This window comes from Sitophilus oryzae, unplaced genomic scaffold (genome assembly GCF_002938485.1).
Source record: "Sitophilus oryzae breed Bouriz unplaced genomic scaffold, Soryzae_2.0 scaffold_172_pilon_pilon, whole genome shotgun sequence".
NCBI classification, from domain to species: Eukaryota; Metazoa; Arthropoda; class Insecta; order Coleoptera; family Curculionidae; genus Sitophilus; species Sitophilus oryzae.
Genome location: NW_022146424.1, coordinates 4,162,862 through 4,188,647, shown reverse-complemented (window position 1 = coordinate 4,188,647; position 25,786 = coordinate 4,162,862). Strand labels below are relative to the sequence as shown.

Genomic DNA, 25,786 nt, shown 5'->3' with positions numbered 1-25,786 from the left:
GAAATCTTGAATTATGACTCTTGGCTACGTATTAATTTTTATTTGCTTGTGATGTAGTAAAAATGACGTTTTCTAGTTTTATTTTGTTGTGTTCAAAAAATGTGTTAATTTTATTTTTTTTAGAAAATTTGTAGGTATTTAAGTAATTCTACAGGAACACGGTTTGATAACCAAGTCTATGAAATTTATTGATAGAGAAATTCATGTAAACGTTTTGTGTTTTTAATGTTATTTTTCATTTTTTAAAAAACAAAAGACCTAAGCCCCCCTGGGCTTAACCCCCCCCCTCCCCCGGGATGAATACGCTAATGAGAGACACTCTGAGATAGTAACTCTGTAAGAATAGGTAATATGTCTGACAGGTAAAAAATTGGATAAAAATTATTGAAACCATTGCCCTTATTTTCGTAGTCCTAAATTTTTTTAAATGCGAAACATCCCGAAAGCCTTGCCAGACTCTTCCAACGCTCGTCAGGCGCGATAAATTCGGCATGTTCAATTATTATACAAGTGCTTGTTGAAATTTGACTATGGTTAAAAACACTTTATTTCCTCGCATTTAACTACCTGACTTGTGAATCTGGCGGGATTTTTGTGATTGTAAATGACAGCCAGACATGTATTTTTGATGAAAGTATAGAGTATTTTTATTTGTCATGTGACAAATTTTCAAATCCGGGAAAATAAGAGCAACGTACAGTGTTGTAATTTTTGCAATTTTCAAGATGCCACCATGCAGACTCATTTGCCAATTTCGTAAATCAGTCAAACTTGCTTTTGATTATAGTTTATGATAGTATAAAATAATAAGGTAAATTTCAAGCATGGTAAAATAAAGGTTTCACAAATCTGTCAAATTTTTGCGTCCGCAAATTTTCAGCCAGACTAACTTTCCTCCAGTTGGGATGTGTCAGACTATTATTTCCATTAATCAAATTATTCACTTTAATAAATATCAAATATTTATGACTGGGAAACTAAGTGGACTAGTTTTTATTCTACCGAACCCCATTGTCATTTTTAATGTCACTATCCGAACACAAACTATTTCATATTCACCGACTGGGTGATATAAGCAGGCCCGTTCCTGGGGTATCTGACGCTTACGAGCAGCATTCTTTAGGGCGCCCTTTTTATATTTAAATCAATTATATATTTTAATCTTAATCTCAAAAATTTTAAAAATTATATTCTGCGACAAACGAGCAATATGTAAATGGAAATGTAAAAAAACTATTCTAATTAAAGTATAAAAACATTTATTAAATAAAGAAAACAAACAAAACCACAAAAATATTTAGTAACAAAAATAGTACCCTAAAGAAAAAAACTGACCCATTTTATATGAAATACATAAAAACAATAAACTAAAAATCGGAAATAATATGCATGTACTGAAGTGTAAAATTCCCATCATGTAAGGATGGCTGAAAAAAAAATTAAAATTCATAGAATTGAACAATAATTCATAATTTTAGATACACATATAATATCAGAAAGTAAAAAATACCGGAGGTACCATATTTAAAAATCAAAAGTTGTAGTCATTTCCGGTGAAACAAGAAGTGACCGAAAAGAATTGAGTACGTCAATCGATCCTAATTTATGTTATAAACTAACGTACCAAATCCCGTTTATTTATCTGACAAATTTAAAAAAAGTTACAGGAGTGAGCCATTTTTGAGATCGGTATGGAGACGAGACTTAAGCGAGAGTGTTTGACGGAACGGAACTTGTGTAAATCGGCCTTAATTCTCGTAATAGACATTTTTAAACGTCATAAAAGTATTAATTTTTGCGACGTGACCTTTGAATAAGAAGACTAAGGAAGGAGCATAATGCTATCCATGTATTCATGCATGGTGGGCGGAAAAAGGACTCTAGGGTGGGGATCCTTGACAGTTCTGTTTGACGATTCATTTGACACATTTGAATTTGATTTGAAATTTTGTGGATTTGTCAGTCTTTACGGAGCTTATTTTATGTTATTTGTTATTTATTCTACTACTGATAGTTGTATAAAGGTAGTAAATCTAGATGGAAATTGTGGTTGAACTTAAATTAACAGAGACACTATCGCGATTTATCGAAAAAGACTCTCAAATAGTTGGTTGTGTAGCGTGCGGTAGATCTCGGCAAAAATCGAGTGAGATAATGGAACAACTTTTCGCTAGTAAGTGACTATATAATATACATACGTGTAGTAAACCGATCTTTTATGAAATTCACTTAAATTAACTAATTATATATTTTTTCTTGCATTTTTGCTTTTATTTACTACTTGTCAAAGATTAGATGTCAAAGAATTTAGATACGTCAATTTGACTTACCTGCTTCAGTAGCGTATCGGATGTTTGTGTTAATAAATAATTATTTAAACTTATCTATTTTTATTATAATAATATATTTTTATAACAATTTTAATAACTACCAACATTTATTCACAACGTAAAATAAAGAAAAATATTGAGTCTACCCCACGTCTACCCTACATCGTAGTTTTACATTTTTTAAATAAAATTAGAACGGCACTGATAAACCGAAATTTAAGTCGGCCATATTTGAGTCCCATCGAGGTGGACCTAAGATTTTTGATATGCTCCTTCCCTAGTCTTCTTATTCAAAGGACGTGACTGATAAAAAAGTCATTTAACGCCTAGGCATAAAAGTAAAGCACGTTTTAGCTTTAAATTTTTTATAAGCGTCATCCGTCGCTGCAGTGCCGTCATCGCAATCGAACTGTCTAAACGCGTCCGTTTTGACGCGTAAATTACATACAAAGATCTAAATTACATACAAGGTATGACTTTTAAATCTTTTTTTAATATTATTTGGAATGTTTGAAATTGTTTAAAAAATTATTTGTAAAATTTTGAAAAAAATAGCATGTTCTATTCGGAGCAAAAATGACTTTTCGCCTCGGCTGTATGTCGAACTCGCTAACGCCTAGCCAGCCTAGCCAGCAAAAAGTGTCATTTTGACCCTTAATAAAACAATATACCATTAAAAGAAAATTTCACTTAATTTCACTGTATCTTTCCATTTGTAACTGACCCCATGCAAGGGGAAGGTTTATGTTCCAATGACCCGTATTACAGAAATTAATTTACCTACAATAAGGACTGGAATTCTGTAAATATAACGTTTCAAATGGTTCGTGATAGATTTCAATTCAATTATGGTTTGCGTCATTAATAAAGGCTCGCTATGTTTGCCGCTCAAGTCAAATAAATAAACTCTGAGCCAAGATCGATATTAGATATCGGTTATTTTACTTAGCTCGCCTAAGTGGAAAATTTTACGAAATATGTGCTATTATAAGTAATAATAATTTATTAGGATAATTTTCGAAATCAAAATTCTGTATACAGGATATCTAAATTAGGAGTTTTACGCGAAAAAGTTATTAGAACCTGGAACCTGTAACCATTATTCAACCTTATTCATAACAATGTTAATATTTTCAACCTACAAAACTTTGAAGCACTAACAGCTTGGAAAACATTTCTAAAGGAAATCAATGCGGGAGCCTCTGTGGCATAACATTACGGGTGAATAACTACAACCCTTGTCTACAATCTATAGAATTGTTAGTCATCGTTCAACGTCGCGTCATATACCTAGATCATATATACATACGTGGATAAATCAACGCCATAGGGTTAGAATTAAAAATTATTATGTCTCCAACATCACGACATGCCATTTTCAAACTATATACCGGGTGTTTTCCATCGTCGGACGGGACATAGGAAATCCCATGTAAATTTTAATGGGGTCAATTTTTGGCTTCTCTAATTATTTTAGAGAATAATTCTATTTAGGTTTATTGAAGAGCACTAAACCCCACATTCAAAAGAATAACTTTAGATATTTTAGATTAGCTCGTTTACGAGTTATCGCCGATTTCTTTTTAAATATTTCTCCTTTCTTATGGCCCTGTATTTACTTACGCGCACCAGTCAAGGTAAAAGATAACTGTCAAATGAAGTTGTCATTTCAGAAATTTACCTATTTAGTGCTTTACTATTATTGAAAACTCATTCCTATATCGGAAATCTTAAAGATGTATTTATAAATAGAAATTAATATGAATTAAAGTAAAATAAAGTAATCAATTACAAGATTAATTATAGTATTATTACAATATTCAATAACTTATTATTTTAGGTACTATTAAAGTGTTAGAATTTTAGGATTTAAGAAGATGTTCAAATATTCCTCCATCGACTGCTAGACAATAACCCTGGCGATCATAAAACTCTCTTCTTACATTCGCTAGTTGGTAAACTGAAATTCTATTGCATTCGGCAGAAATAGCATTTTTTAACTCGTCTAGATTTGGGTATTTTTTATCCTTGTATATCCCGTTTTTTCAATGGCCCCAGAGAAAGAAATCATTTGGCGAAATATCAGGAGACCTTGCTGGCCAATTTACTGTATGATTTAGGCCAATAACGTTTCCGTTAAAACTATTGTCTAAATATTCCCGAACAGCCAGGGTACTATGTGCCGGGCAGCCATCCATTTGGTACCAAACTTCCTGATTTTCTCTAGCGGCATCATGTAGCCGAATATCCCTGCCCAAACATTTACTTTCTGTGGATATTGCGTCATTGTTTCGACAAACCTGTGTTGGTTTTCTTTGTTCCAATATCGATAATTTTGAACATTGGGTTCATTATTTAAGGTAAACGTGCATTCGTCAGTGAAACATATATTTTTTAAAAATTCCCTATCTGTGTTTACTCTTTCCATCATATCAAAACAAAGCGCCTGCCGCCGTATTTCGTCCCCATCTCGTAGCTCTTGGTGCTTTTCATATTTGAAGGAATAGTATTTATGTCGTTTCAAAATTCAAAACGCTGTAGTGTGATCTATTCCTATTTCATCCTCAAGTTTCCTTGTGCTGATCTTTCCATCGTTCTCTTCCACGCACAATAAAACTTCCAAGTCGGTATCATTTCTTGCATCTTCTCTTTGTTTCTGCCTTGCTTCATATCTGCAGTTATTTATTAGGGTACCTTTGGTCTCAAATTTCTGGATATTCCTTGCGATTGTAGATTTTCCAGGTATCGGTTTATTCGGACACAGAGCAGTAAACATGTCCGACACCTTTTGATAACTATTTCCTTGATAATACCATTTAATCATCAATACTTTTTCTCCGATAGTGTAATTCATGGCTAATATTTTCGATGTAGGTATGAGTTTTTAATAATAATAATAAAGCACTAAATAGATAAATTTCTGAAATGACAACTTCATTTGACAGTTATCTTTTACCTTGACTGGTGCTCATGGTAAATACAGGGCCATAAGAAAGGAGAAATAATTAAAAATAAATCGGCGATAACTCGTAAACGGGCTAATCAAAAATATCTAAAGTTATTCTTTTGAATGTGGGTTTTAGTGCTCTTCAATAAACCTAAATAGACTTATTTTCTAAAATAATTAGGGAAGCCAATAATTGAGCCCATTAAAATTTACATGGGATTTCCTATGTCCCGCTCGACGATGCAACACCCGGTATACTGATTCACTTCTTTATTGCACTTATGAAACGTTCAATAGGTCTCGAGGACCTTACTTTGCGCATGCGCATTAAAAGTTCACGTATTTCCAAAATAATCACAATTTTATACGGTTTAGAAAGTACAAATTATACATTGTTATGGAAACCAACTTTTCATTGTCATCATATTGTCATAATCATGTCATAATCTTGTCATAATCTTGTCATAAGAATCTTGTCATGCTTCTTAAAACACCATATGTATATCGATATTTTTCACATTGAAAATAATCATCCCTAAGGATATATTTTTAAAATAGTACCTACCTTATTAGAACGTTTACTAAAGAACATACAACAATTCCAGCGGCGTACCAATACGCTTGTACTTGCGTAATATCCACATCTGTTGGCGAGTAAAATTGCAACAGCTGGCCCAAAAAAATCGGTTGACTTATTCTAAAAAATAATCATTATTTTACTGGCAAATCACTTTTAAACTATATTTCCAGAAAAAAAATATATATTAGTACAGGAACACAAATAGTTATTAATAAATATAAGCATTAGCGGGGCTCAAAAAACACATAAAGGTTTAATTTGTATACCTATCGCTAAAGCCGTTTTTAATTATATCATAATATGATTAAAAATAAGTATAATTAAACAGGCTATGAGAACACCGGGTGCGTCTCAAAAGTGGCTCACCCCTATAACTTTTTTATTTTTTCTGTTAAAAAAACGAGATTTGGTATGTTAGTGTATGACATAAATTAGGATTGATTGACGTATTCAATTGTTTTCGGTCACTTCCTGTTTCACCGGAAATGACTACAACTTTTGATTTTTAAATGGCATCGTCGGTATTTTTTTTTACTTTATTCAATAGAAAATAACACCCTGAATAGAATAACATATCAGATGTCAACTTGTGACATTTCGCATTTGGTTTATTTGAAATTACAACTTGCGGTTCGTAACGAAAATTTGACTCGAAATACCAAGGGTGTGGTATCAAAGTATTCGTAAAAAATGCTTTTTCCAAATAAATATGCTAATGAACCACCCTCGTTCCATTTGAAAAAACTGAGATATGATTAAAAATACGATTTGTGCATTTTCTAACTAGTCAGGACAAGACACTATAAAAACCGAGCTAAAAACATTAGACGATCAAATTTATTTTTCCAAGGCTCCTTGATTAAGAATTAGTATTTTTAACATATCCATGACACTCTAGATTGAATTTTGAAATACCAAACCAAAATGTCATTTTCTATCGAATAAAGTAAAAAAAATTCCGAGGGTGCCATTTAAAAATGAAAAGTTGTAGTCATTTCCGGTGAAACAGGAAGTGACCAATGTAATTAACCATCTAATGTCATATACTAACATACCAAATATCGTTTTTGTATCTAAAAAATAAAAAAGTTATAGGGGTGAGCCACTTCTGAGACGCACCCGGTATATGGTTCGACTCAATATAACTCAATACTGGTTCTATTTTATATTGGCTATGCTCCTTCAGTAGTATTGTATGATAAAAAACGTGCCAAACTGGCTTGGAAATGAGGATTAATGACTGAGTCGCTAGACATACGATATCGCGTTTCTTTGATTGATTCGTTTTTGTGCGTCAGTCCATTGGTGTGCTTGCAGTGCGACCAATGGGGCATACCATTTTATTTTACCAGTTTTTTCTTAAAATAGGTTCAAAAATGAAACCCTTAAATATTAGCATATCATTAAGGAACACCCTGTATACCAGGGTGAATCTTAAATAAGTGCAAATATTTTCAGGGCTACCGTTTTTCAAATAAGTCCAAAAAACCGAGTTATTTTACTTTGAAAATTACCAAAAATTTGGGTTTTCCTTAAATTTTGAGAACCGCTGGATCTTTTGTGGGGTTTCTTTTTTGTAAATTTAATCTACTATAGTAAACGCCACGAATGTTTGGGAGTGATTCATCGCTTGATGAAGTTAGAATCGACACGCGCGCTATCATTTTTACATTAAAAACGTAAATTTTTACCGCAGACGTTGGTTTTTAAAGGCCCGGTCTAATCATCTGCCTGCGCTCCTCCTACTTATTCTAAAATGTTAGCGTTTCTTTGATTGATTCGTTTTTGTGCGTCAGTCCATTGGTGTGCTTGCAGTGCGACCAATGGGGCATACCATTTTATATTTATAACCAAATATACTTTTTGACAAGATTTTGACAGTTAAAACAACAAATTACAACAGATTATAATATATTGATTATTATATGACTTGAAACACCACGGCACTGGAATTAAGTTTTATATGACCTTGAACAAATTAGTTCACACGGTAGCGACCGATGAATCACTCCCAAACATTCGTGGCGTTTACTATACCTGTGTTGTCATATTATCAAGAAATTATGTTTTTAACTAAAAACTAAAAAAAAAACAAATTTTCAAAATTTTCTTTTCGAGAAAAGAACCTCACAATCGTGTTTCCTCTAATAAGTGCAAATATTTCCTCTAAAAATATTTGCACTTATTTAAGACCCAGTCTGTATATCTGGGAGTTCTAAATATACATTTTGCTAAGAGGTTCCAGCACACACATCCTGTATATTCTCAGAATTTAAATTCTAACGTTCTAAGAACACATTAGTCCAGCTCAAATTAATTCGGAATGCATAATAAAAATGAGTAATCTCCATTTCCAAGCCAACTTTGACACATTTTTTCCGATAGCACGATCCGAAAGAAAAAAAAAACGGCGTCAAAGACGGCTGAGGAAAGACAATCGATAATAATTTTGGCGAGGTCAATCTCTAAACGTCATTTCCAAAAAATTGACGTAAAACTTGCCAAATTAACACTAGAAGTAGATTAAAGAAGGATAAAATGATTCCAGACACACAAATCTATTTCCAAAAAAATACTTTTTTCTCGAATTTTAAACTACACCATTTAAAAATAATTTTTATTCAGTATAAAAATAAATTACAACCTTCTTAAGATCAACTGGCAGTAATCACCATTAAAAAATAATTTAGAGTCCAGGCCACACACTAAAGCCATGTAAATGACGTCTAGGGCATGACATTACTAAAATTATCATCGATTTCCCAGCCGTCTTTGACGCCGTTTTGCTAATTTGCTTAAGCAGAATCTTTGTTACAACAAGTTAAAAATAGTTTTTATGTTTTGTGTATTTTACAAATAAAGTATTTTCATGAAAAATAATGTCCTCGCCTTGTAGAATAGTTATTTGTTATAAAAGTCAAAAAGATATGATCTGTTGTAAGATTAAGATCTATAACCTCATTGCTTCTATCCTGAATGAACTATGAATGTTAAAAAGTACTTTTCTATAAGGCTATTATTCATATCACCATAAACATGTCAACAATTTCAAAAATATGATATTTGGGAACAGAAAAATTGATATAAAGATCTTCATTTTTGGAATGTGGGTAAAATTTAATAAACAAAAATAGAAGTCTTCATTTGCAAAAAAATCAGCTTTTATCAGCCAGTTTCTCAGATATACTGAGTGTTCCTTAATGACATGCTAATCTTTAAGGGGGTAATACTGGAACCTATTTAAAAAGAACTTCATATGAATGTATGTCCTAAACATCTTAACTTTTGTGATACAGGGTGGTAAAAATTCCTAAAAAATTTCTTAAAATTATGTCTTCTATGCATAAAACTGTGTTTTTTGGTGTATAAAATGTTTTGCTGTACAGTTGTACAAATATAGGAAGAGACTTGGGGATAGCACCAGTCGAGTGTTATTTTATATTTCTCACGTCTCTAGCTATACTTGTTAAGTTGTATCTCTTAATTTCCATCTAGCCGATGTAAAAACGATTTGCACACAACAGTCACCGCATCAGATTTTTAGCGAATTGACCCTGAAGTAAAATGACCTCGAAAATGACTTAACGTCGAAGTAAAATGACCTCAAAAACGACGAAAAAAATCGGCTATGAAAATTGTCTAGAAATGAATAAAGATTTTGAAAAAAAAATATTCTAGGAGAAAAGTCAATGGCGTACAATTTTTTCCCTCAAAAATATTAAATGCACAACAGGTATGGACGCCACTGGTTAAAAGAAATAAAATTGTTTGTACATAAAAATAGATATTTTGATGCATAGAAAACGTGTACCCACCAAGTCTCATAAATATATCTATAATAACATCGGAGTTATGAAAAAAAGTTTTTTTTAGAAAATTTTACCACCCTGTATTTCAAAAGTTAAGATATTTAGGACATGCCTTCAAATGAAGTTTTTTTTTCTTAAAATAGGTTCAAAAATCACCCCCTTAAATATTAGCATGTCACTAAGGAACACCCTGTATACCAGGATTACCAGGGTGAATCTTAAATAAGTGCAAATATTTTCAGGACTACCGTTTTTCAAATATGTCCAAAAAAAATGTAAAAAAGTTATTTTACTTTGAAAATTTCCAAAAATATGTTTTTTCCTTAAATTTTGATGACAGCTGGATCTTTTCTGTGTTTTCTTTTTTGTAAATTTAATCTACTACCTATGTTGCCATATTATCAAGAAATTAACTAAAAACTAAAAAATTCCAAAATTTCAAAATTTTCTTTTCGAGAAAAAAACCTCACAATCGCGTTTCTGGGTTAGGAATACCAAATAAGACTCAGTCTAGTATATTTGGGAGTTCTAAATATACATTTTGCTAAGAGGTTCCAGCACACACATCCTGTATATTCTCAGAATTTAAATTCAAACGTTCTAAGAACACATTAGTTCAGCTCAAATTAATTCGGAATGCATTAAATCCATCCCAAGATCTTCGCAGGTACGAAAAATTCAAGAGCTCAACCGTTCCCAAGATATTTAGAATTTAGAATCGAAGTAATCAATACATGGTCATCATCGATAAAAAATGAACATGCCGACTAGATAGTTATTTGACTGGTATCGTACATTTGTAAAAAGTCACGGAAATGTATATTTTTTTCCTCGGTAGTTTTATACAGGTACGGACGAAAAGTTATAACTCTTCAAAACAATTAAAACCATAGAATTAAAACACATGTAGGTGGCACCCCCCTACAATTAGGAGTCATATTGACATCAAAATCAAATTTGTCATGTCAAAAACAAACGCCCAGATACCAATTCTCATCTAAATATCGATGTCAGTTTAGACATTATTTGGAAAAACCCTTTGAATAAGAAGACTAAGGAAGGAGCATAATGCTATCCATGTATTCATGCATGGTGGGCGGAAAAAGCACTCTAGGGTGGGGATCCTTGACAGTTCTGTTTGACGATTCATTTGACACATTTGAATTTGATTTGAAATTTTGTGGATTTGTCAGTCTTTATGGAGCTTATTTTATGTTATTTATTATTTATTCTACTACTGATAGTTGTATAAAGGTAGTAAATCTAGATGGAAATCGTGGCAGAACTTAAATTAACAGTGACACTATCGCGATCGAAAAGACTCTAAAATAAGGTGGTTGTGTAGCGTGCGGTAAGATCTCGGCAAAAACCGAGTGAAATAATGGAACAACTTTTCGCTAGTAAGTGACTATATAATATACATACGTGTATTAAAACCGATCATTTATGAAATTCACTTAATGCTAATTATATATTTTTCTTGCATTTTGCCTTTATTTTCTTGTCAAAGATTAGATGTCAAAGAATTTAGATACGTCAATTTGACTTACCTGCTTCAGTAGCGTATCGGATGTTTATGGTTATAAATAATTATTATAACTTATCTATTTTTATTAGAATTTTATATTTTTATAACAATTTTAATAACTACCAACATTTATTCACAACGTAAAATAAACTAACAAATTATTGAGTCTACCCCACGTCTACCCTACATCATAGTTTTTCATTTTTTAAATAAAATTAGAACGGCACTGATAAACCGGAATTTAAGTCGGCCATATTTGAGTCCCATCGCGGTGGACCTAAGATTTTTGATATGCTCCTTCTTTAGGCTTCTTATTCAAAGGAAAAACCCGAAATAAAAATGAAACTTCTAGACACTGTATCTCCGAAACAAAGCATTTTAGGACATACATGTATACGAACCTTTTTACTTATATTATCTGCAGAATATGCTGCTGAAGCTTCTTGAAAACCGAATAGCTCCAAAAAAATAAAGCTAATGGGATGAACCAAAAAAACAAACAATTATCGAGAAAAGATGCACCTAGATGATAAAATGATTTTTAGTTTCCTGGATTTGTGATATATTCCACTATATTCCACAGGGTGTTTCAAACTTTCACCAAAATATCAACATTATGTTTTCCCTCGTATAATTGACAGATGGGAACTTTCATTTTTAATTTAGAAAATCAAATAATTTAGCTACTCCACTAGAACACAATATATAAAACTTTAAAATTCATCCACATTTTAAGGTGCCCGCTTTTCGTGAGTGTATACCGGATGCGTCTCAAAAGTAGTACCCCTATAACTTTTTTAGTATTGAAAATACTTCTGGCCGCGTTTATATGGGACCCGTCTTTGAAAAAACGACATGCTAGCTGCGACCATGGAGTTCAATAACCTGCCTAATTAACTTGTCAACACGTAAGTCGATAGTTTAGCCGGCGTTGATCATCGAATAGAGCAAGGACGTTCGAGGGCCGAAATGTGGACTTATCAGTGGGCCAACTATTTTATGGATTTGAATATGGATGTTTAGTCTGATAAAGATCCGGCGGATAAAAAAAGCCGATATTATTATAAAAAAGAATATGCGTCAAGGCATGGGTTGTTAGGTACAGTTTGGCTATTTTAATCTAACTCTTTCCGTATGAGAAGCAAGGGGAAAATTTTACGTGAAAGAGCGATTATAACATAAATAATAAATTTAGATTAATACAATGTTTTTTCTTGGTGCAATGATAGGTAAATGCATTAAAGGAAATAATTAATTAAATCATTAAGTTCCAAAACATATAATTAACTCGGGTCTCATCTCCAAATCCAAAACATATAATAACAATCGGCTATTAGGACCTATATTTATTTATATGATTATTATTTTTTGAATTAACAACTTAGGACAAAGAAAAAGCTTGCATGGTTTCCACCAACAGGCGTAAAAACAAATGAATCCAAGGCGTTGCCAAATATTTATTGAGATAAGTTTTTATCGTTTGAATATTGTTGTAAATAATAATTATCATTTAATTAGTGCTAACTTATCAAAGTTCACAACACGGCGAAATTTCAACAAAATCGGCCAACGAATCTTTGAGATATTAATAAAAAAGGTCTATTAGAAAACACCTTGACACCCCTGTATCTTTAAAATTATACATTTCCGGACAAATGTTTATATGAACTTTTTACCTTAAAAACACTCAAAGAATTACCTCCTCAAGTTTGGCCAGATACTTAATTAATACCCTGTATTTAAAAATGGCTAGCTAGTGATTTAGTAAGCTCTATGTTTATTTTAAAAGGAAAAATATACATTTCATAAAAAATAAACAAACCCATAATACAAATACTAAAATTTTTAAAAGCATGCATAGATATAATGTACTATATTAATTGAACATACTGAATGTAAACTAGGTATAGTTGCTGCAATCGATAATATATTTTGCTGCTTATATTCATCATAAAAAACCGTCAATACCGCTACTCATATTATGGGCACCGTATACTTAAATCTCATAATGATGTTTAAAAATACATAGATACATATTATGAGTAGTGGTTGTGACGGTTTTTTATTAGGTATGATGAAAAGAAGCTGCAAAATAAATTATCGTTGGAGCCAACTATATTTTAATTTATTTTTATCTACAGTAACTATGCACGGTAGGGGTTCAAAATATGCCTATACTGTGAGGCAACTGACGCATGACGTCACAGATGTGAAATTGCTTTCCCAAATTTAATTCTTTTATATTTCTCTTGAGCTCTTCCAAATGACGTCACAAGTTAATATAACATGTAAAAAACAGGTGATTGCCGACAACCGCCGACTTGTCTCTGGTATTTTCAATACGCCTATGATGGTTGCGCATGTTGCAAAATCTGTGAATTTTATTTTTTCAGATAAAACAACGAGATTTGGTATGTTAGTATATGACATAAATTAGGATTGATTGACATACCGAATTGTTTTCGGTCACTTTCGGTTTCACCGGAAATGACTACAACTTTTGATTTTTAAATGGTACCCTCGGTATTTTTTTACTTTCTTCGATAGAAAATTACACTCTGAATAGAATGACATATCATACGTCAACTTTTGACATTTTCGCATATGGTTTATTTGAAATTGTAACATGCGGTTCATAACGACAATTTGGCCCGAAATACCAAGTGTGTGGTATCAAATTATTCATAAAAAACTGCTTTTTCCAAATATGCTAATGAACCACCATCGTTCCATTTCAAAAAAATTGAGATATGATTAAAAATACAATTTGGGCATCTTTTAACCGGCCAGGACAATACACTAAAAACATTAGACGATCAAATCTATTTTTCCAGGGCTCCTTGATTAAAAATTAGTGTTTTTAACACAGTCTCATGGTACTCTAGATTGAAATTTAAAACACACTTTGTTTTTGAGCGAATATGTCAAAAGTTGATATATGATATGTTATTCGATTCTGAGTGTCATTTTCTTTCGAATAAAGTAAAAAAATACAGAGGATGCCATTTAAAAATCAAAAATTGTAGTCATTTCCGGTGAAACAGGAAGTAACCGAAAAGAATTGAATGCGTCAATCAATCCTAATTTATGTCATATACTAACATACCAAATCTCGTTTTTTTTATCTGAAAAAATAAAAAAAGTTATAGGGGTTGAGACGCACCCGGTATTGTATTAAGCAATTAATCAGTGATCCTCAGTTTAATTCAGAAATATATTGCATTTTCTGTCATTTTTTAGATGTAGTCTGTCAAATTCTTCACTAATTCACTGGATAGACTTTACCTACATTTTTTAACCATTAACTTATGTGTATTTATGTAATCTATAATTATAATTATGCAAATTAAATGTATTTTATTGAAAGAAAAAAATAAATTTGAATTTGAATTTGAAAAACAGTGTCCGTCTACTTTAAAGTAGTATTCTAAAAAAAAGTTTCTAAGTATGAAATTGATCATAAAATGTTACAGACTCCTTCAAGACCATTTACTATCCGGAGTTGAGTTTTATTTGTACAGTAGAGATATTTACGTTAAATCAACTGAATAAATAATTAAATATCTGCTTTTAAACGAAAAAATAGATTAAACTTTTATATAGGTAATTGAAAAATATTATGCCTGATTATTATGAAATATAACCGATAAAAAAAATGGTTATTGTAAATTCCAGAGAAGTCAGGCTGCGGTAATTGCTTAACTGAGTTACTGTTTATCTCTTTACAAATTAATTAACAACGAAAATATTTATTTAATTACGAATAAGACTCCTTATAAAGTTCATGATAGATAATGGTAACCATAAAAATTGATATATAATCTATTTTTTTTGCAAAATGTCACGGTTAGTTCAGTTCAATAAATGCAAATATTTTTGGGGGTCCCGGTATTTCGACCCCAAAAACACATCTAAAGGGGCCCACAGACGGTCAATATGTTTGCGCAATAATATTGACCGTTTGTGGGCCCCTTAACACTTGTTTCGGCTCAACTTTCGTTTAGCTGAAATCTGTTATATAAAAAATGACTTTATATATGCGTTCTAGAAGGCGTTAGGAGTACAAATGTATAGTCTATAAAATGAATAACTTTGAATTTTGACCGTTATTTTTTACCAACATGGCAAATATAAAATCTCTCTGTCCAAAAAGTTACTGATATTCTTTAAAATGAGTGCCTGAACGAATCAGATAGGTAACTCTTTTTACTTTCGTGAAATAGAAAAGGAAAATAATAAAACAAGTGACAGTTCTTCCTCTTCTTGCAAAAATCAACGCGAAATGTCATAACTGACAAAAGTAAAATGTCATCAGCCTTTGACTTTTCTAAATATCAGACCAACGCCGTCTCTAATAGAATAGACTCGGAGCGAGATTTATGACGTCACGCTAGTTAGATACCGCGGATTAATAAATATGTTATAGAATACATGGAAAACATAATTATTCCTCGTATTTTTGGTTTGTATTTTAAGAATGATATAGTTTACATGAAATATACATAATATACAGTTAATAAATGTTTTACAATATACAAATAATGAATAGGTACATAAGATAATGGGTAAAATGTAAAAAATATTTTAAATTTTGGGGTTTGAAAATCGATCTAATTTAACAAAAAACATTCAATATCTACTAATAGTGATATATTATTATTTCCATTCACAAAATTTATATCTATATTTTGCAAGCATCAATGTTCGAAAAATTATATTTCCAAATAATACAATATCATAGAAAAAAAGGCGTCAGCGATGGCTATGAAATAAAGATCGCTGTCATTTTATATGTAAAATTATTCTAAAATTTTTGATTTTCTTGGGATTTAGGTTCGGGAAAAACGCTGATTAAGTTTTTATTTGGTTTTTCATTATTTTTGTTGGTTTAAAAAAACGTTATAGCTAACGTTTATAGCCTTCATCAGTGTTGTGTCATATGAAAAAATAGTGTCGAATATAATCCAAAAAATTACATATACGAGGAACAATTATGTTTTCCATGTATTCTACAACATAATTAATCCGTAGTATCTAACTAGCGTGACGTAATAAATCTCGCTCGGAGGCTGTTCTATTAGAGACGGCATTGCATCAGCATGGCCGCAAGTTGCTAACCTAATAAAATTTACACTAGAAAAGCCCGCGGGAACTGTCAAATTCAAAGTTATTCATTTTACAGACTATACAAAGCATTTCCTGCGGAAATGCGTCATTTTCATTTTTCGGACTTTAGTATAGCCGAAATCTGTTACATCAAAACTAGTCTTCGGGGTGTGTTTTAGACATTTTTCTAAACATAAAAACATAAAAAAGTGCTTGGAAATTTTTTAGTTTTGTTTTACATAAAAATATGCTTTGACTTTAGAATAGCCGAAATCAGTTACATGAAAAATGAACTTATATTTGTTTTATACGAGCCTTTACGAGCAAGGAAACACAAAAAATTCCTGCGGAAATGTGTCAGTGTCATCTTGTGCACTTTGTTTTTCATACATTTTTCAGTTTAGAAGCTTACGGGACCCGGGAGCGAATAGGGGTGCTGGGTGGGATAAAACATCTTTCGGAGGAATAACAATTCTTGTAGAATAGATAATATAGGTTCTTGTAAACTATAAGTACCTCGGAATGTTGCACTTATTCTTGTTTTTTATTAAAGCTTTACGTAAATAGGGCTAAAACATAGGGCTTTACGTAAATAGGGCTAAACATAAACTAAAACAAATAGGGATTCAAAACAAAAAATTATTGGATCATGCCAGTTTTCTTTTATATTTTAATAATTAACTGTGATTTTGCAAAAATATCAGATTGGTTTGTGGTTGTGGGTTGCTTTGGTTAGCTTTTCTTTGTGGAGGGTGTTAAGTTGTGGTTTTTATATTTTAATAATTAACTGTGATTTTGTAAAAATATTATTAGATTGGTTAACATTTTAGACACTTTTAAATTATTTTTTTTGGTTTAAAAGTGCTTCATTCAAGGATTTTTTTCTTTTAAACTGTTCTATAAGCAAAGGACTTTCTACAAGAAAAATTGCTAAATTCGTGGGTACTTATACTTTACAAGACCCGATAATATAATAAGGAACAAATGGAAAATGAAAATCAAGCATTTCGCAGGAAATTTTTTATTTTCCTGAATTTGTAAACGCTTCTAAAAGGCAAAAATATATTTGTTTTTTATATAACTGATTTCAGCTATTCTAAAGTCTATTAAATTTCCACAGAAAATGGATACAGTTTATTTCCGCAGGAAAATTTTTATTTTCCTCAATTCGTGAATGCTTCTAAAAGGCAAAAATATATTTATTTTTTATATAACTAATTTCAGCTATTCTAAAGTCTATTAAATTTCCTTAGAAAATGAAAACAGCTTATCTCCGCAGGAAAATTTTTGTGTTTATACATATGTTCAGAAAAATATTAAAAATAAAACTCAAAATGTATTTTTTTTATAGCAGATTTCAGTTATTCTAAAGTGGGATATTTGGAAATTACGCATTTCCGCAGGAAAATTTGTGTTTTCCGTGGTTCACAGTAGCTTTTTAAAGACAAAAATGTATTTTTTTCTAATAACGGATTTCAGCTAAACGAAAGTTGATCTCTTATTTCTCGTGAAAAAAAAAATGATAATACAGAAAAACTCTGGTAGCTCAATTTTTTTTAATTTCTAAATTTCAATAGCTCGGTTATTTCGGACTTATTTGAAAAACGGTAAAGACAAAATATGTTTCTTTTATCGAGATCTACCAGTCCTAAAAAAATTGCACGTATTTACGACTCACCCCGTATAATTACCAGACTAATTAAATAAAATCTGCCCGCCTTTCTTAGTAATTGGTATAATTATTAGTCATTTTGGGATACATTATAAACCAACTTAATTTTGTAAGAAATAAAAAAAATTAAAAAAAAACTGATTTTTTTTAAAACTCCTATTTTTTATATATCATTCACTCTGTATAGTGTTTGATTTATTGCCATTATTTTCACAACGATAATCATCGTTTTTATAATGCCTTTTCTTTCTGTCCAGTATAAATTACAGACATTGCAATAATACTAAAAAGTCAAAAGGGTTAACGATGAAATTGATAATCGTTAAATGTTAATTAACAGATTTTATTAATAAATCCCGGCAATATGCAACATTCTTTTGTATGCTTTGACTTTAGAATAGCCGAAATCAGTTACATGAAAAATGAACTTATATTTGTTTTATACGAGCCTTTACGAGCAAGGAAACACAAAAAATTCCTGCGGAAATGTGTCAGTGTCATCTTGTGCACTTTGTTTTTCATACATTTTTCAGTTTAGAAGCTTACGGGACCCGGGAGCGAATGGGGGTGCTGGGTGGGGTAAAACATCTTTCGGAGGAATAACAATTCTTGTAGAAGAGATAATATAGGTTCTTGTAAACTATAAGTACCTCGGAATGTTGCACTTATTCTTGTTTTTTATTAAAGCTGTACGTAAATAGGGCTAAAACATAGGGCTTTACGTAAATAGGGCTAAACATAAACTAAAACAAATAGGGATTCAAAACAAAAAATTATTGGATCATGCAGTTTTCTTTTATATTTTAATAATTAACTGTGATTTTGCAAAAATATTAGATTGGTTTGTGGTTGTGGGTTGCTTTGGTTAGCTTTTCTTTGTGGAGGGTGTCAAGTTGTGGTTTTTATATTTTAATAATTAACTGTGATTTTGTAAAAATATTATTAGATTGGTTAATATTTTAGACACTTTTAAATGATTTTTTTTTGGTTCAAAAGTGCTTCATCCAAGGATTTTTTTCTTTTAAACTGTTCTATAAGCAAAGGACTTTCTGCAAAAAAAATTGCTAAATTCGTGGGTACTTATACTTTACAAGACCCGATAATATAATAAGGAACAAATGGAAAATGAAAATCAAGCATTTCGGCAGGAAATTTTTTATTTTCCTGAGTTTGTAACCGCTTCTAAAAGGCAAAAATATATTTGTTTTTTATATAACTGATTTCAGCTATTCTAAAGTCTATTAAATTTCCTCAGAAAATGGATACAGTTTATTTCCGCAAGAAAATTTTTATTTTCCTCAATTCGTGAATGCTTCTAAAAGGCAAAAATATATTTATTTTTTATACAACTGATTTCAGCTATTCTAAAGTCTATTAAATTTCCTTAGAAAATGAAAACAGCTTATCTCCACAGGAAAATTTTTGTGTTTATATGTTCAGAAAAATATTAAAAATAAAACTCAAAATGTATTTTTTTATAGCAGATTTCAGTTATTCTAAAGTGGGATATTTGGAAATTACGCATTTCCGCAGGAAAATTTGTGTTTTCCGTGGTTCACAGTAGCTTTTTAAAGAATTTTTTTTTTCTAATAACGGATTTAAAGCTAAACGAAAGTTGACCCCTTGTTTCTCGTGAAAAAAGAATGATAATACAGAAAAACTCTGGTAGCTCAATTTTTTTTTTAATTTCTAAATTTCAATAGCTCGGCTATTTCGGACTTAAAAACGGTAAAGACAAAATATGTTTCTTTTATCGAGATCTACCAGTCCTAAAAAAAATTACACTTATTTAAGACTCACCCTGTATAATTACCAGACTAATTAAAAAAAAATGCCCGCCTTTCTTAGTAATTGGTATAATTATTAGTCATTTTGGGATACATTATAAAACAACTTAATTTTGTAAGAAATAAAAAAATTAAGAAAAAACTGATTTTTTTTAAAACTCCTATTTTTTATACATCATTCACTCTGTATAGTGTTTGTTTTATTGCCACTATTTTCACAACGATAATCATCGTTTTTATAATGCCTTTTCTTTCTGTCCAGTATAAATTACAGACATTGCAATAATACTAAAAAGTCAAAAGGGTTAACGATGAAATTGATAATCGTTAAATGTTAATTAACAGATTTTATTAATAAATCCCTGCAATATGCAACATTCTTTTGTATACATATAATATAATTATAATTTAATCAAGACCTAGTTTTGTTATCCCTTAGAGACAAATATTTGTATCATATCCATGTTTTTAATACGCATAATCGTATCTATATCGTGTGTTGCATCGGAACAAGGGACATAGGAAATCTCATGTAAATTTTGAAAAGGCCAAATATTATCTCCCCAGATAATTTTATGCTTGAATCCCCAGATAATTTAAAGTTGTATTAGACTTTTTTGAAGAGGCGTTGAAGTTGTACTTTTGTCTATAATTTCGTTTCATTTGGAATAGGCATTTAAAAGTTAGCTGCAAAAATATATCTTCAAATTAGTAAAATTTATTATATGGCCCAGAGAAAGCCACAATTAAAATACCTAAATAATTAGTAAAAATAATAAATAACAAAATTATATAAGAGTTTCTTGCCTTGAACTGCTAATATAGAAATTAATTCCACGCTGTGTTGGTCATAATGTGGATCAACCTGCTCTCACTACCGGTATAAAAAACCTCAAAACCGGGCCCTACCCCATCATCAGGTGAGCTTGGGTATTTCCACAAAATGACGACCACAGCGCAGAGTATATAAATACGACTTGTCGTAAAGTAGCGGTAAGATAGCAGCTTTGTTCGGGTTCTTGTTATTACCGATTCTGAACCGTCCTAGAACTTGGCGGCGCATGCGCAAATGAAATAATGTCTTCATATTTCCTTCTGCGCATACGCATCACACTAGGACGGTTCAGAATCGGTAATAAGAGAAACCCTAAATAAGCTATTAAGTCCCGCATCGCGAGATAGCGGCCTGCGTGCAATGGTAGTACTTTCGTACCACCGAGGCACAACTATCGATAGGAAATAAAGGCTTTTTTCGGCTAGCCCAAATTATATATTGGAAAATAAATTTCTTGCAGTTTTTAGGTATATAATAAAATTATATAAGAGTTTCTTGTCTTGAACTGCTAATATAGAAATTAATTCCACGCTGTCTTCGTCATAATGTGGACCAACCTGCTCTCACTACTGGTTTCGGGGCCCTACCCCATCATCAGGTGAGCTTGGGTTTTTCCACAAAATTTTTTTTTTATTTTTTATTATATACCTAAAAACTCCAAGAAATTTATTTTCCATTATATAATTTGGGCTAGCCGAAAAAAGCCTTTATTTACTATCGATAGCTGTGCCTCGGTGGTACGAAAGTACTACCATTGCACGCAGGCCGCTATCTCGCGATGCGGGACTTAATATCTTACCGCTACTTTACAAGTCGTATTTATATACTCTGCGCTGTGGTCGTCATTTTGTGGAAATACCCAAGCTCACCTGATGATGGGGTAGGGCCCCGAAACCGGTAGTGAGAGCAGGTTGATCCACATTATGACGAACACAGCGTGGAATTACTTATATTAGCAGTTCAAGGGCAAGAAACTCTTATATAATTTTATTATACCTAAAACTGCAAAAATTTATTTTTCCATTATATAATTTGGGCTAGCCGAAAAAAGCCTTTATTTACTATCGATAGCGCTGTGCCTCGGTGGTACGAAAGTACTACCATTGCACGCAGTAGGCCGCTATCTCGCGATGCGGGACTTAATATCTTACCGCTACTTTACGACAAGTCGTATATATATACTCTGCGCTGTGCTCGTCGTTTTGTGGAAATACCCAAGCTCACCTGATGATGGGGTAGGGCCCCGAAACCGGTAGTGAGAGCAGGTTGATCCACATTATGACGAACACAGTGTGGAATTAATTTCTATATTAGCAGTTCAAGGCATGAAACTCTTATATAATTTTATTATATACCTAAAAACTGCAAGAAATTTATTTTCCATTATATATTTTGGGCTAGCCGAAAAAAGCCTTTATTTACTATCGATAGTTGTGCCTCGGTGGTACGAAAGTACTACCATTGCACACGGGCCGCTATCTCGCGATGCGGGACTTAATATCTTACCGCTACTTTACGACAAGTCGTATATATATACTCTGCGCTGTGCTCGTCGTTTTGTGGAAATACCCAAGCTCACCTGATGATGGGGTAGGGCCCCGAAACCGGTAGTGAGAGCAGGTTGATCCACATTATGACGAACACAGTGTGGATTAATTTCTATATTAGCAGTTCAAGGCAAGAAACTCTTATATAATTTTATTATATACCTAAAAACAGCAAGAAATTTATTTTCCATTATATAATTTGGGCTAGCCGAAAAAAGCCTTTATTTACTATCGATAGTTGTGCCTCGGTGGTACGAAAGTACTACCATTGCACGCAGGTCGCTATCTCGCGATGCGGGACTTAATATCTTACCGCTACTTTACAAGTCGTATTTATATACTCTGCGCTGTGGTCGTCATTTTGTGGAAATACCCAAGCTCACCTGATGATGGGGTAGGGCCCCGAAACCGGTAGTGAGAGCAGGTTGATCCACATTATGACCAACACAGCGTGGAATTAATTTCTATATTAGCAGTTCAAGGCAAGAAACTCTTATATAATTTTATTATATACCTAAAAACTGCAAGAAATTTATTTTCCATTATATAATAAATAACTAGTAATAACTAATAAAGTGACAGTAGAAAAATTAAGTGTCTTAATGAACTTATTTGAGAACTCATAATATAAGTAATTTCAACTCTGTATAAAGTTGCAATCAGAATGTGGATATCGTAGCCTATTTAATTGTGGTTATTTATAATCAAACTATAGTTATGTTACATGCAAAAAATATATACAATGCGTTTGTTAAGTATGGTAAAACTTTAGAAAAGTTTTACATTGTGTTTCATTCCTCAAAGTAATAAAAAATACTTTTCCAATAAAAATGTATGTTAAAATTTTATATAAAAAAATAATGAATATTATATCTTGATCTCATATATCTTACCTTACTTAGAAAACATCCTGTATATTGAATAGGTTATTAAATATGGCTTTAGTAAGAAGTAAATTTTAGTATATTTTGTTATACAGTATGTCCTCGGATTGTCTTTACAAGAGGAAATATTTTTTAGTAATAGAGAACAACGGTATACGGTCGAGTCGGCCGCTGCCTACTCGTATACGTAGATGTAAAGAATCTTTTACATGTATAAAAAATAAAAAATATCAGAAATGCGCATGCGTACGTAAACGTTTACGTGTTTGTAGGCCGACTCGACCGTATGCCGTTGTTCTCTATTGACATTTTGAGAAAAATGCACTCTTCATGAAATTTTTTGCTTGTTCTATACTAGTTCATCCCGTTTATATTTCTCCAAATTTTCATCGAGTTTTAGAGAAAATTAAAAAAAAACATGAAAATATAATTTATTTGTTTCTAAGTAAAAATCAAAAAGCGTTTCTAATGTAATATAATGTCGTTATTATTCTTTGATAGATTGTTATTGATAGAATTTCACTTAACGTCATATTTTTTTGATGTTTTAAAATGTTAAAGCACAACATTTATTTAGTTCAATGCTACGGAAAGGGTGATAATAGTTATCGGGAAATGCGATACTTTAACAAGCGCAAAAAATATGACGTTAATTAAAATTGATAATTACCAAATAATATCCATCTATCAAAGAATGAAATCAAAATTAACTTACCATAGAAACGCCTTTTGTTTTTTAGAATATTTTTGAGACTTAAAAAAAATTAACCAAAGTTTCACATTTTTTAAATTTTCTCTAAAACGGTATGGAAATTTGGAAAAGCATAAACGAGATTAACCATTTTAGAAAGAGCAAAAATTTTAATGTACAATGCATTTTTGTCAAAATGTCAATAATAAAAAAGTTTTTCCTCTTGTAAAGACAATCCAGGGACATACTGTATACCAGATGCGTCTCAAAAGTGGCTCACCCCTATAACTTTTTTATTTTTTCAGATAAAACAACGAGATTTGGTATGTTAGAATATTAAATAAATTGGGATTGATTGACATATTCAATTGTTTTCTGTCACTTCCGGTTTCACCGGAAATGATTACAACTTTTGATTTTTAAATGGCACCCTCGATATTTTTTTACTTTATTCGATAGAAAATGAGACGCTGAATAGAATGACATATCATATGTCAACTTTTGACACGAGTTTTGACATTTTCGCATATGGTTTATTTGAACTTGTAACATGAGGTTTATAACGACAATTTGACTCGCAATACCAAGTGTGTGGTATCAAATTATTCAAAGATTTGGGCATCTTTTAACCGGCCAAGACAAGACATTAAAAACATTAAGCGATCAAATCTATTTTTCCAAGGCTCCTTGATTAAAAATTAATGTTTTTAACACAGTCATGGCACTCTAGATTGAAATTTAAAATACAATTTGTTTTTGAGCGAAAATGTCAAAAGTTGACATATGATATGTCATTTGATTCAGATTGTCATTTTCAATCGAATAAAGTAAAAAAATACAGAGGGTGCAATTTATAAATCAAAAGTTGTAATCATTTTCGGTGAAACAGGAAGTGACCGAAACCAATTGAATACGTCAATCAATCCCAATTTATGTCATATACTTACAACGTACCAAATCTCGTTTTTTAATTTGAAAAAACAAAAAAGTTATAGGGGTGAGTCACTTTTGAGACGCACCCGGTATATGAAAAATTGTTCTTTAATGGAAGATATTTTATTGCACACACGTATAATATTTACGAATTATTCGATTCATTGACTGAATTATTCCTTCCCCGAAACTGATCAGTGGTTGAATTAATCTCAGGTGGTGAGAAATACGAAACCAAATTCCCCAAAAATATAGGCTGATTAATTCTGGTAACAAGGAAATAATTTTTAATCCAAGTAATTTTAGTTATTTTTTTTAGTACTTACCTTATAGCTTCTGATAGAAATAAAACGAAACCATAGAATAGAAACTCCCATTTAAAAACTTTGAATAAAACTCTTAATAATGAAGGTTTTGAGTTTTTCTTTAGAGCTCTACATTCCTCTTCTTTCCAGTATTTTTCCATAACATTGCCCAATTGCGAGGATTTGTGTTCGGATAGAGTTTCTGTGAGATCGTTCTCTTCCAGATCATGTTTGAAACCGTTTACAAAAGTTGGTATGGTATAACTGCAAGAGAAAACCAGCAATGAGAATGTAACTTGTAGAGGTAAATTTAACCCCTAGGGAGGTCAAAGATATCAAAAAAGTTTTATTAAAAACTTGCAGTCTACCATAAAAGATGCAAAACAAACCAAATTAATGAATAAGCTAGAAATGGGTAGATCCGGAGTTGTAAAAGAATCGGGTCCAGAGTCACATCAAGCTTCATGGAACTTCACATCCAGATTACAGTTCTGTCGGATTTATTTTATTCTAACTTTTAATTTTAATTTAACTAAATTTTGTTTTGCATGAAGCGATCCGGGTTCAACATTTTTTAGTACTTTAGGAAAATCTGATTTTTGCGTTTTGCCAAATCCTTGTCTCCTGATCTTAGTTGTTCTATTTATTTGATAGAGGTACCTTAACGTTCATATTTATGACTATGAGGCAAATCATTACGAGTTTTAGATACTAATAAAACATAATTGAGACACAATTACAGCCTTCCATCAAAACTTCCGCATAGGTATTGCTTCATTCTAGATCAAAACGATCGGCATTCAACACAACATTTTTAAGAAATAAAATCATC

The 25,786-nt window shown here is 31.5% G+C and overlaps 1 protein-coding gene across 1 annotated transcript in view; it reads right to left on the bottom strand.

Annotated features, from left to right (window-relative positions):
- LOC115881556 (multidrug resistance-associated protein 4-like) overlaps positions 1–25,786 on the bottom strand; it is a 44,125-nt gene that overhangs the window by 3,191 nt on the left and 15,148 nt on the right. Inside the window, exons 3-6 of the mRNA XM_030899095.1 lie at positions 24,976–25,218; positions 24,799–24,915; positions 5,843–5,974; positions 1,396–1,427 (exon numbers count right to left, since the gene is read on the bottom strand). Coding sequence (XP_030754955.1) covers positions 1,396–1,427; positions 5,843–5,974; positions 24,799–24,915; positions 24,976–25,218 — 524 coding nt within the window. The remainder of the gene's footprint in view (positions 1–1,395; positions 1,428–5,842; positions 5,975–24,798; positions 24,916–24,975; positions 25,219–25,786) is intronic.